This window comes from Manis javanica, chromosome 15 (assembly GCF_040802235.1).
Source record: "Manis javanica isolate MJ-LG chromosome 15, MJ_LKY, whole genome shotgun sequence".
NCBI lineage: Eukaryota > Metazoa > Chordata > Mammalia > Pholidota > Manidae > Manis > Manis javanica.
The window spans coordinates 61,597,676-61,611,395 of record NC_133170.1 but is presented as its reverse complement, the minus strand read 5'-3'; the positions used below and the strand labels follow the sequence as shown (position 1 = coordinate 61,611,395).

General features: G+C 45.3%; 1 protein-coding gene across 5 annotated transcripts in view; it reads left to right on the top strand.

Moving 5' to 3' along the window:
- CCDC92 (coiled-coil domain containing 92) overlaps positions 1-13,720 on the top strand; it is a 29,005-nt gene that overhangs the window by 13,135 nt on the left and 2,150 nt on the right. For 3 of the 5 annotated variants that reach the window (XM_017681273.3, XM_017681278.3, XM_017681277.3), the window contains exons 2-3: positions 11,284-11,430; positions 11,995-12,036. In XM_017681273.3, coding sequence (XP_017536762.1) covers positions 11,301-11,430; positions 11,995-12,036 — 172 coding nt within the window. In that variant the 5' untranslated portion in view covers positions 11,284-11,300. Of the gene's footprint in view, positions 1-5,945; positions 6,200-9,924; positions 9,987-11,283; positions 11,431-11,994; positions 12,037-13,720 lie in introns of all 5 variants that reach the window. The other 2 variants (XM_017681275.3, XM_073222323.1) reach the window with 2 other exon arrangements.

The following is a 13,720-nucleotide window of genomic DNA, read 5'->3' as shown; positions in this document are numbered from 1 at the left end:
AGAGCAGTCACACCCTAGAAAAGCAGGGTAGAGCCAGCTGAGAAGCATCACAGGGCATGCACATAGCAGCTGTTGCACTGAGATCGAAGCTGCTTTGTCTCCTCTCACAACCAGCCAGGAAAGCGTCTGCCCTGAATGACGTGCAGTGACCATCCTGCCGATTATGAAAAGCAGAAGGAAAAACAAACTCCACAGGCTCCCTGCTGACCGATAGACTGAACCAAAGTTGGATCAACTAGGAGAAGCTGGAACACCCAGCCTAAGAGTTTTGGACTCCAAATGGAAAATGTGGGCACTCTGAACCAAAATTGCTGAGTTCCAGAAATGTGGATACCAGCGGTGCTTATTACTAAAAGAATCTAAAAAGTGGCCCTGAAAGAGTGTGTCACAAACCAAGGATTATAATTAGTCCCATTGTGGGGGCATGTGGTCATATCCAAGAGGAGAACAAACGCAGTTATATGGATGGAAAAAGTGACAAGCATGCAAATGAGAAACCATGGCCTCTAGCAAGGTCCAAGACAGAGTAAGAAAACACTGCTTGCATCCCATTCTTCAAAAAACCCCAACGAGCAAAACATGCAGTGATTGTTCACTTACCCTGACTTTTTTGTGCTCTCCTCCCACAGGTGATATATAATCTATGGAATATAGCTTCCCTACCTCTTAGTTCACTTACTTATTTCTACTGGGTTAATGTATTAATGGCTCATTTATCTAATACAATCCAATTTGTTTCGAGAACAAGTCTTCAGGTAACATGCAGGGCTCCTGCATTCTCGGCATCCTTCTCACACCTACTCCTCTGGATCTCAGGGTTGCTTGTTAGTTTTAAATGACAGACCTGCTTAAAATGGATTGATGTTTTCTGGGAAGTTTCTCCACTTACCTCACCAACTTAGAGACTAAAATATAAGATTCTGGGAAATCTCTCATTCCCTGACATCATAATCATTGTGAAGAAAAAGAACTTTCTGGGAGCCAGCCTGAAATGTCACCAGTAAATGTGGCTTATTTATTTACACAGCACAGGAAGCTCAAGGAAACTTTTAAAGAATAATGTGATGTTGGAACTGTCAGATGACTAGATGGAAAATCCAAGGGTCAGCCAGCCTTAGGTGGATATGCTGAAACCATCAAAAAAAAAGTGTTAGGAGATGAAGATCTAGGTAAATGCCTTCTTAAAGGAATAAGTTTATCTTATTTTAAAAATATTGGTCCTCAAGCCTTGTCATTCCATAGAAATAAATGTCTGATGAAAACAATATTTTGTTAATGATCACCAGAGGATATGTAATTACTAAAATGACTGGCATGGTGACTTTAGCTTTTGAATTGGCTATTCTTGGGCTGTTTTAATAATTTCAAAGGTTTCTAATGACCTCCCTGTTTAAACTCTTCTGAAATAATTAGCATGGGCCCATTTTATAGATGGGCAAGTCAGAGAGATGACTTGCTTTTGCTTGACTGCCCAGCAAATATTACAATTCTGCCCAAGCTGACATGGCTAGGGCTGGATACAGCTCTCTTGACTGTATCAAGGATAAAGTCTCTTTTCTCCATACATATTCATCTTCTCAGATACCCAGTAAGGGTTTAGCTAAGTACGTTCTGTTAGCACTAAAGAAACAACTGAGTTTTACCTTTAGTAAGTAATAAAAGAAAAATATGGCTTAATTATAGTGTATAGAGCTTCAGTTGATGATACCTTTCTATCCTTAAACCTATACTATAATTAGCTGGGCCCCCAAAATGGATAAAAGAAACCTTATATCAGTTAAATCAGTTGAACTGGTTCATCTGTTTGGCAAATCATATACAGGGATATTTTTAAGGCCAGTAAAGAAGTCTTCTCAGCCTAGGAAATACAATTTAGATTGTGATCATCAAGCACTAAGATTTAAAAAGTATCTCCTATTTCATTAGTGTAAAAAGACAGTTTGACATTTGGGTCATTCTGTCTTTTTATCAACCAGTATACAAAGTCTGCAGTAATCACAATCAGGTGTAGAAATAGAAACGCTAAACAGACATGGCCTGCTTGTGTCCCTTCTGAAAGGAAAATACTGCTAGGTAGAGCTGTTTGTATGAGAAGTTGTAAGACTTACATGTTTCTAAATTGTTGGCTCAGGGTCATCTTGGTAAATGACAAGCTTGTTAGAGGTTCACAAATAGCATCTCTATTTGGTTGCAAATGTTTTTGGCTCTAGCTTATGAAATGAGGGCTTTTGGGTGATCTTTTCCAGAGGCAGTCACCCTGGAGTTTGCCCAGAGAGGGCAGGAGGGATACAGTGAGGGCCGGAAGGGCTGGGCATGGCTACCACAGCCCACCAGCTGTTTGGTCACCTCCTCCCCTAGGAGCAGTTCATCTCTTAAGACTTTCTCTTTGATACTGCTGACCTGAGCCTGTACTGGGTGGGCATTCTGGCTATTAAGTCACCTAGTGTTCTAGGAGACCCAGAAGATACTGTATGATTTCAAACTGTGGGAGCTCACGCATTTGCCCACCTTGGCCTGCACAACTTTAGAGACATTTTTAGACAATGTGAAGCAGACGTGCTTTCTTCCTGAGACATTTCAAAATGGAGGAACCAAGCCTCTACTAGTATGCAGATACCTGACATGGTTTTTAAGTAGAAGCTGAATAGAAACTCTTAAAGTATGAGATAATCAGACTTCAGAGAAATGTGGTTAATAAATCTATCATGTAGGCCTCCAGTGACTACAGACTTCCCAGACACCCATGTATCATATTTCCATGTCTAATTGCCAATCTCTCTAATCACATCTATCACAACTTTAATGTTAGACCATACATTTTTCCAGAAAGAAATGGCTGTCAGTGTCTAAAGAATTGTTGATGGGACTTATATTTTATGATGGATAATGTCAGAGAATTACAGGAATGTATAATGCATGGGGGTTGGGGGGGTACTCAAGCACTCATTGTATTCTGCATATTTCAGGGACACTAAATTGTTGCTTTTTGTAAAAATTGCCTTCCGGTTAATAATTCTTGGTTCTGGTAAACTAATTATAATTCTAGCAATCCAGGACTACTCTGGAACAAATATAATTAAAACATATGATACCACTTTGCTAGTGGATAGTTTCTGATTAGCTTTTTTAAAAAAAATCACTTTATAATTTTTTTCTGACTATGAAGTAATGTATGTTTATCATTAAAGAAGCTTTAGGTAATACCAAAATAGAGTTTTTAAAAAATAAAAATTACCCACAATACATCTATAGATAAGCCCTTTTATCACTTTGTTTATCCTTATAGATATTTTCTCTACTTATATGTACAAAAATATTATATTACATATACAGCTTTTAATATATTTTTAAATATAACCTATCAGAGACATGTTGCCTTGTCAATAAATATAGATCTATGTCCTCATTTTCAATTACTTCATAGTTTAGATGTACCATACTAACCTCTAATTGTTAGATGTTCAGATTACCTTGTAAAGTGGTTACCTTGCAAAAAAATAAGATACTTTTTTTCCTATTGGAATTTTCTTATTTTATAGAGATATACCTATTAAAGTATGTATGTTGCCTACCCCTTCATTGGGCCAAACCCCACCAAACACCTCCATCCAAAGTTTTCACATTTGGGTGAGTCCAAATACAGTTCAGTTACCACTTTATCACAATATGCTAGACATACTGCCAGGTGTTTTATCTGAAATAGCTCGTCTTATCCTGCCAGCCACAATGTCATGTAGATAATACTAGTGTTCTGTACGTTGGAGGGCTTAGAAAGTCTACACCTTGAACATGACCATGTTAGACTGAACCCCAAGATTCTGGCTCTTGTGCTAAGTACTTAACCACACATGTTTTATCCATTTTTTTAAAAATTCTAATTCTTTAAAAATAATTAATGAACAAGATTTTTTGTTACTTGAAAAAATAATTGCACCTTTTGCTTTCAACATTTTTTTGCTTCCTCTCTATAATGGTGTTCATTCTTTTTACCAAGATATTTCTGGAGTGGTGGTTGAATGCTTATTCTCCCTTGCAATGAGGTGCTTTTTCTCAGTGCCCTCACTCTTGGGTATTCTCAAATAACTTACTAGTTGAATTTCTTAAATACATGTACAGATAGAAATAGTGGGGTCCTGCAACTTAAAACAGTTTCTCTATCCAGGATTGGTTTGAATTCAGAATAGCACCGGTATTCATTTTCAGAGACAGGAAATTTCCTTTCCTATAAACAGGTATTTTGGATTGAGATTTGATGGCCTAATTAGCCTTCGACCTTTTTAGCTTCTTGCAGAGTACTATAGATTGCTTCAAAGTAAGAAGTAGGTTTTACTATCCCTTAGGATGTCCTGCTCTACCTGACTTCCCTGAATGGCTCCTCTCCAGTGAAAATGGAAGATAAAAGCCAGCAGAAAATGCTTCTATTTGCTTTTATGGTTCCCTCTTTGGAAGTTAACTGGAATTTTTTTGCTAGGTCATTTCCATGCTTAGGTGATGTTCAGGAAATGCCCTAGGGTAGGACTAACAAAGCAACTTGGAGGTATATTTATATAACTTGCCCAATATTTACATAAAGGATTTTAGATAGCATTTATGGAGCCCTTACATATTCCCTACACCATAAGTGATAGAGTTTGGCAGTTGTGAAAACTCTGAGTTAGATATGATGACGATGTGGGTGACACAATGGGGTTTGGCTGTAGCCCCAAACACAGTATAACCCCTCCCGAGTCTATCCATTTTGGTCTGTCTTATCCCATGGTGGTAAGCAAATCTTCCTTGGGCCTCAGTTTTCTTAACCTTGAAATACACAGGTTGGAATAGCTGATTTTAAACATTTCTTCCACCCTCTACTCTCTAGGGCACTTATCTTCTGCTGGGCATCATTTGTATCTGTTCTTCTCTTGCCTTTAACTCTATACTTGCTGCCTTTGTCCCCGGCCAACCTTCATTTTCTCCATAGCAGAGTTTAAGCTCTAGGATACCAGAGCAGCACAGAAAGTTCCCGCAAAAGAGTCACAGAGGTCCCTGTGCCCAGAACACTCAGACGCTACAGTCTGTTCCAGACAGGCACTCCTGTAGGGTCACTGGCCTTTGGAGAGCACGCAGAGTGACCAGCCGGCCTCCAGTAGCTCTGCTTGCTTGTGGCATGAGAGAACCAAATGTGAATGGGTTATAACTTATTCATGACTGGAATCTAAAATAGCTTGTTATAACTAATTCACAGCTATCACATGAGTACTGGGGTGCTATTTTTCAGATTCTAAAATTATTACCCTGTTTACACAGGTTTTGTGTTGAGTGAAAAGATAAGTATGCTTTTAATGCCCAGGAACAAAGAAATTTCCCATTTTAAATGGTGAGACCCTTTCCTATCAAAGATACTCCTTTTCTTTTGCTCTAAGAAATGTGGTCCCAAGGATGCTTCTGGCATGTTAGGAAATTATGAGATGAGGTCGTGTTCAAATCAGTGCTGCTGTAGGGCTTTTTGACTGATGCAGTGTAATTCTTGCTGAGATCTCCACTCAGCCTGTACATAATGCAGAAGTTCAGATGTGAAGTTAATTAGGCAAGGGGATGGGAGGTGGTTTGCCAAGAGCATTCCAGCCAGAGGGACAAGGTATACAAAGGCCCTGTGCTGGGAGGGGCACAGCAGATGTCGGGGAGCAGCGTGATGGAGCCTGGAGCCAGGAGGACCCTGCATGGGACGAGGCTGGGGAGAGCAGGCTGCCCAAGCAGGGCCTCTGCGGAAGTGGGGCTTGACTCAGAGCATCAGAGGAGCGTGACATGATCCGAGTCGTGAGTGAAGATGAAAATGTGGTCAAGCCCTGTGTGTGCGTGCTTAGGAGAAACTAGTATTAGAGAAAAGAAAAGTGTGTGTTTAGAGCGAAACGGATGAGCCTGGCTTTGGTTCTTCCCCATGGTAACACCAAAACTGTTTCCAGCAGCTGGTGGCCCAGCTGAGGTGTCGCATTCCCCAGGAACAGCCTGACTGCTTACTCAGTCCCCGGGGCCCTGTCGGCCTGGCCTTGGAGAAGGAAAGGATGAGAGCAGCCCGAGGATCAGGATGTACGTGTGACTCCAGGGGCCTCATTTTTCCCTGGGCCAGCACAGCTGCTGTATAGAGGCTCTGGCGAGGCCCATAATGCCCACCTCACCCAGCTTCCAGGGATGTTGCAGCCGTTAAAAGCAGGGCACAGTGGTGAGTCTTCCTGCCAACCTGGATGGCCAGGGGTGCCTTTTCAGCTGTCTAACCTGGAGGGGAGAGAGCCGGGGATCCTGCCCCCTACCTGGGCAATGCTGTCCCAAGCCTGTCGCCACCTCCATGCTCAGAGCCTGCTGACTCCCACAGGCTGCTGATCCTTCAGTGTCAGAGCATTTGACGTTCGATGAATACATTTCGGAGAGCATCCGTCTTTCTGCATGGAATCCCCTGAGAAGCTGCCAGGCTCTGGGGCAGCACTCCCTGTCATATGTTGTCTCTAGAGGTAGGAGATTGCTGGTTCTCCTCACAGAGGTTTCTTGAGAAGGTGCAACTTCTCAAAGTGGGGGGAGGCACTTTGTGCAGGTGGAGGTAGCCCATAAATAAAATTACTGTGTCATCAATTACACATTAATGCCCTGCAGAGAGAGAAGGACAGTGCTTTTGAATTAGGGTGAGGATTGGACTGGAGTCATTGACAGGCCATTTGTCCTCAGGCAGCCACAGATCAGATTCCTGAGGCTGGCCTCCTGTCCCTTTAGGGACTGTCATTAAAAGCGTGTTATTACCAGATGACCTCGTATCCCTCCCACTCTGAGAAGCTGGCCCAGTCAGGTCTTCAAAACCCATCTCCAAGGATTTGAAAGCCTTCTTTCTAGCATTATGTTTCTGAACATGGAGATTGAACAGTAAATTAACAGAATTGTAATACCTTGTGAGTTTACCACAGGAAAAAATATATATGTGAGTTAACCCGGTAACCTGACTAACAGGTCTTCTGCCCATCCCATCGCCTCCACTGAAGGTCTTTGGGGAGAACGGCTGGCTGAGCTCTGCGTTCATGAGGTGGGCTTGGTCTCTGGCTGCTACTGTGGAAATGACAGTCACTTGGAGCCCATTATCCTCAGCTGAGGGCAGCTGGGGAGAGAAGAGGGCCAGCATCCAGGCTGTGCAGCCTGAGGCTGACCAAGTGAATAAAGCTGCTGATGGCCCCCAGCAACACTCAGAAACAAAACTGGATTGCCTCAAGACAAAAGGCTGCAATACAAAGGTCCGCAATTTGTAGTATTTGCCCTTTTGACACAGAAAGTGCGGCATTTTGCATGCCATGCTCTGTGGATGTCGTTCTCCATTACTGGTTGACACACAGCTGAGATGGGGTGAATGCCTCTACTCCAGCAGGATGCATTATTCATCAGGAGTAGATGCCCTAAGTTTTGACCTTCATCCATCTTGCTGACCCTTTTAGAAAAGGGTCATGAATCATCCTTCATGTTTCTGACTCCCAACGTGTCTTGGAGATTCTGAATTAAGCCTCTTAGGACCAACTCATTTCTTCCTCCACATTATCTCCACCTCTCAGATATGTCTCCTTGGCCTAAACAGGCTGTTTCTCTAGTTTCATTCATGTCAATTTATTGGAAAGATTAAGTCATTAGTGATTACATGTCATCAAGAGCTAAGGATAAGAAATTTAAAACATCACCTTTTAAGCTTCAGCAACTCTTTGTTTTCAGGAAATCAGTGATATTGTTATCCTTTGGAGATAATAGAAAATAATTTAGTAATTTGGAGATGTGACTTGTTTCTTTGGACCAAATGGACCTGTCTTGTTCCTTTACATCCAACAGCTGGAGAGTGCCCTGCACAGTGGCATCTCCTCACTAGGGCCTTTGAAGTCCACGGAGAATGGGAGACCCCGGTCAAGAGAAATATGACAGGGTTGAAAACCCCTTGTCTTCTGACTGTCAGAGCTCCAGATGGAGTCATCAAGCTCACTTGGCAGCTGTGCGCATTGTATAGTCATACTCATCCTGTTCACTTTCTTCCTGTGACTGCCCATGAGAATGGGAAGCTTCAAGGGCAGGGATTTATTTCTGTAACCACAGTAAGTTAATGAATTACAGATTTAGTACAATTCAAAGTCGCTGATTCACCGAGGCAGTTAGAATTTGAATATTTAAATTATATTTGAGTTTGTTAAATGTAAAATTCACACCACACTATGATTAGAATGGGATGGCTGCAGGGGTTATATTTTACTCCCTCCCTGCTCCTATGGCAAATTAGAGAAGCACTTTTGGGCACACCCCATTTTGTACTATCAGTGTCGGACAAAAACTGTTTTGAAATTTTAGCATATCACGTTTTCTTTGAACAAGGCATGCCTGCAAAGTATGCATCTAAGCGGGAAGCTCATAGGCTCAAAGGCTCCTCAGCCCTGATGGCTTGATGCAACCCTGGTGCCACGTGTACACTCAACAGACTGGCATGTGGGCCCACTGGTTTAACAAGTGCTGACCGCAGACCTCCCATGTGCCAGGAACTGTGCAAGGGCTTGGGATACAGCAGAGACCAAGCCTGTAGTTTGTGTGTGAAGGTGAGAGACTGGCACATACCATCACAAGATGGTTGACTGACACTGTGGACAGGCCGTGAAGTGCTGGGAGTGCGTGACCTCGCCCGGTCTGGGGAGCCCAAGCCTCTGGAGGAGAACTTCTGCTGACATGTGGAGGATAAGCAGACATCAGCTCCCAGGGGAGGTGGGCACAAGAGAGGGCCCAGAGGCTCAGTTTCTACAGAGGAGCCCATGAAAAGGCACCAAGGTGGGAAGAGCATGGTCCAGTGGGGGACCTGGAGGCACAGAGGCAGGAGAAGGGCCAGTGAGGGGGTAGCAAGCCAGTTGCAGGCCGGCATGGACCAAACTCGATTCTCAGAGTTCTGGGAACCATGGAAGGTTTTTACCGAAGGCTCCTGTTTCTAATAAATCACTCCAGCTACTGTGTGGAAAATTGAAGCAAGGAGGCAAGAGAGACAGAGGGAGGTTTATCTGCAGCGATTCAGGTGATTGCAATGGTGGCTTAGGAGTGCACATGGAGAAAGGCAAGTGGATCTGAGAACTCCTTTGAAGTAGGAGCACCAAGAGCTGTGGTGGGTTGGAAATGAGAAGGGGGCAAAATGCTCTCGGCACCAGGGGGACTGATTGCCCAGCTGGCAGACAGTGGGAACGCTTCCTGGGAGAGGTGGGACTGTCTGCCCAGGTCCATTCTTTAGCATTTCAGACCCATAAGGTTCCAGGTCAACTTTAAATTGTTCTTTCTCTTCAAGGTCAAGGCCCTGAAACATGGGCTCTGCTTTTGTCCATTAGCTGACAGAATCTCAGAATTGGGTCTGTCTTGCAGAGTGAATGGTAAGGCAACCCCTCTAGGGTTCCATTTCCAAACCCCACCATAGATCCTAGGAATTAATCTTCCAGGTGAGGTGATGAAAGTGCTCAGGTGAGGAAAGTGCTGTGAATGGCTCAGGATTGCTGAGCAGAAGTACAAGCAGTAGCTCTCCTGCAAGCCAATTTGCAGTCCTGCTGTTCCTTCCTTTGGCTTTGGGGCTGTGGAGCTGTCACTGGTCTGCTCTGAGGGAAGGAGTAGGTCAAAGGGGGTCCCTTCTCAGCTGGCTCCTTTGTAAAGCCAGCGTCCTCCTCCCAAGGCCATGTGCTGACACAGTATCGGGATCTCAGGAACTGCGGGCTTCCAGTTAGAAATCAGGGTTTGGCCCAGCGCCCTGTAGAAAGAGAACATGTGGCTGCAGCAGAGAGATGCTTCAGGGTGGAAGGCTGCTGAGGACAGCACTTGGACGTACACACCCTGCCTGCCTGCAGCTGGGTTAGGTAGAACCTGGAGAAATCTCTTGTCTCATAGAAACTATTGCTGGTTGGATTTTGTTTCCAGGCTTTCCCGACTATAAACTGCACTGTGCTGACTGTTCTCACAACTACATCATTTCACCCAAGGTAATTATTTCCCTTTGGTAGATTCCTAGATATGAAGTTGCTAAGTCAGGGGGATGATAAGTTCTCAGTCTGCAGGTACACTTTGCCCAACTGCTTCCTCTAACAAATCACACCAGTTAATTCTGCCACCCGGCCTGCACTGCCACCACCTTGGTCACTGCTCCATGGATGCTTATGCCTGGCTGGAGTGTCCTTCGGTCTCTTTTCACCCTGTCCCTTTTCAGGATGTGTCAGTGTCATCCCCTTGCTTGGCTTTGTCTGCCGCCTTCTATTTCCTTCTCTGAGTTTCCTAACTTTGCTTTGAAGTGTGGAGCCTGTGGCCTGAGGTCACAGGGAAGCTTTCTCATGTGAATAAAAATGTCATTTTGAAATCCAATTATGAACTATTCTTAGCTGCGGAGGTGGGGCCTAAATATGTCGCTGGTCTTACTGGAACAGTAATTGGTGCTAGCAGCCCAGTGTGGCGTGGGCCTACTGTCATCTCTAGAGCCATCCAACTCCCCATCCCACAAATACATGCCACATCCTGGGAGCCCTTTGAGAGGTGATGTTCCCTCCAGGGAGTGCTCTTTGGCACAGCAAATACAGCAAATTAGGAAGAGGTCACTCTGAAGCTTGTATTATTAAGAATAATTTATAAGTAAATGATCTACATTTCATCCTTTGCATTTTCCAGTGCTGTGCAAGTCATCTTGAATTACTCTGATAGCTTTTCCAGAAAGACTTAGTGACTTCACCACATTTCTTGAGTTACAGTGAAGTAGAGAGAATCCAAGTCCCTGACTGAATGGCTTATGATTGAGCATTGAAGCCACCATGTGGGGGTGGGGGAGGGCAGGGTCTAGGGCCAGACTCTTGCAGTCACCACCTGGCCCCAAGAAAGATGTGGGGCTCCTCTTAGCTCTGTGGCCTCAGGGGGCTTCTCTCTGGAATTCTCCCCACCTCTTTCTCGTTCTCCTGGCTTGGGCCAGCTCTAGACACCATTTCAAGGAAATAGCTGCTCCATTTCCCAACTGCCCAGTGTCCCTATAAGGCGGCAGTCAGCACTACCTTGTCAGGGAGAACTTAGAGAGTGACTGTGCCCAGTCTTTTGAAGTTAGGTGGCATATGGGGAGGCTAGGGTTTGAAATCAGGGAGACCAGGATTTAACGTACCCCTCCACTTTGGGATCCAGGTCTCATGCTGGCCACAACCCTGCAAAGCCACGGAGGGCAGTGAGCAGGCAGCAGCCTCTTCCAGCCTAGCACCCGTGACTCTCCTTGTCAAGGCCAGTGACCATGGCCTGTGTTTCCCACAGGTCATCTGGAGGTCAGTATGGCAGCCACAAACCTGGAGAACCAGTTGCACAGCGCACAGAAGAACCTCCTGTTCCTTCAGCGGGAGCATGCCAGCACACTCAAGGGGCTACACGCGGAGATCAGGCGACTGCAACAACACTGCACAGGTGCCCAGAGGCCTGCATGACCTCTGGGCCTGCGAGGGCTGCAGAGAGTGTGTTACCAGGACAGCTTCGGATAGTTGGCTCAGAAGCTATGCCGGGCTTGCTCATGAGACAGAGAAGGGGGTTTTACTCATCTCTGGTGTAGTTAAAACCCCACCACCACTGGAGTCCATTTGAATGCCTTACCTCATCCTCTTTGCCTAATCGATATGTGCCAAGCATAAAGCTATAAAGCCATTTCTTGGCATTTTGAGGACTTGAAAGATCACAACACAGTGGTTAGAATTTCCAGTGCATTTTGGAAGCGATGAGTAAAGTATATTATACAGAGCAAGGTGCTTGCTAATTGTGGGTGTTGGGATGCATTTCAGGGAAAAGGGGTCCCCTATGAACCCTAGGAAGGACAGTGGCCACTGACAGTTTCTGCTGTCCTCATGCTTGCCCCTCATGCTGCCAGGCAGGACTTACTGGCCAATTGTGGGACTCAGTTCTACATTTTCAGAGCTGATGAAATTTTTGAAATCTACGATAACCATACAAAATTAATGTATATGATTTCCTTTTTAGATTTAACCTATGAGCTGATACTCAAAAGTTCGGAACAGACAGGTAAGAACTCCCTCCCCAAAAGTTACTCATGGTATTATTCCTGCTGCGGCCCATGTTGGTGCCATTTGTTTTCACTAGTTACACACTTAGAAGAAAACAGTTTCTATGAAGAGTTGCATGTGTAATCAGTGCTACAAAAAGATGGGAAGGAAGTTTGGACCTTCCTTCATGAGGGACTATCTGGGGCCAGAGGCATAAGCAGTTTTATTTTCTTTTGGTTGACACATTTGATATTTGGAACATCTATTATATGCTTTTCTGGATTTTCTGATTTTTCTACAGTGAAATGCATTCCTTCTGTAACCAAGAAATAGATGTGATTTAAACCAAAAAGAAAGAAGAGGAGGAGCAGGGTCCCTTGAGCTCAGCACAGGGCCTGGCACAGGGCAGGTGCTCTCAAAATACTGGCTGAGGGAATGATCAAATTGCTAGACCGCCCCAAAGGAGCATTGAACATCTCTATAGTCCCAGAAATGCTTTCCCCCAACCAGAATCCTCAGGGACCCACCCCCAAAGATATCAGCCTCATGGCAGCTGGGTCAGAGGAAATAGAAACTGGGCCTCTGGGGCCTATTACAAAGAGCTTGCTCCCCAGAACAGGGTGGGGGTTTAGAAAGCATGGAATCCACATTTGAGTTAAAACGGCTTTTCCTATAGAGGCTTCACAACAGCAGTTCTCCGTGAGTGTGTCCAATTCCTTGAGAAAGACATGGACCATTTTCATGAATCTCAGTGATTACCAAATCTTGATTTTTCCATTTGCCTTACTTGTGTTACAGTCTGCTAAGTGTGCCTCTCAGGAGCCAAGACATCTTTCTGTCTGTGTGTGGTAGAGGAGGAGGCTGGGCACAGGAGCCTACTCTCGAGGCTGACTGCAGAGGCAGGAGCCAGGCTCCTCCTCTGCAGACCCCAGGCCAGGAACTGGGCCTCCTGGGATCCAGGGCAATAGGATGTCCACCCTCAGTCGGGAACCCCAGCCCACATTCCTGCCATCCATATCAGAAATCAGGATGTTCTTACCTCTTTGTCTCTCTTGGTCCGGCTAAGCTGAAGAAACACGATTCTTGACCTGTATCCTCTCCAGGTGATGTTCTTAGCCCTGTCCCAAGGCCGCCAGCCCACCCCACCCAGGCCCTCATCACGGCGGGGCCGTTAATGACTAGCACGGGTGCCCCGTGTAGAGGCGGCATGCATGCCTCTCGGGTGGTGCTGGTGTGGCATCTCCCCTCGCCAGTGGCAGAATCACTGCTTTACCTCAATGCACATGGAGCTTGCCCAATCCTGGGAAGCTCTAGGGACACCCTAGGTTTGAAAATACAAAGTCTGGATCTCCGCCCTCAGGTTCTGCTTCCAAAAGTCTGGGAGGGGATGTGGGAATTTTAAGTTCACAAAGTGCAGCAGTGATTGAATGCTCAGGCCAGCTCAGGAAATACTGCTTTAGGTGATAAAGAGCAGTTGCTGATACAGCTCAGCACTCATACAGCTTTCTCGGAGAAGGGCTGAAACTTCTAGGAGGATGTGTGTGCAGAGCAGGAGGTGCCACAGCGTTCCCGTGGAAGAGTGGAATATTGGCAAAGCAGGATATGCTGGTTCTCGGGGTGCCCGTCAGCAAAGAGGAGCACTCTAGAGTCTGGGGGAGGAGGGATCAAGCACCGGGCTTCCCAGAGCTCCCAAAAAGTCAGAG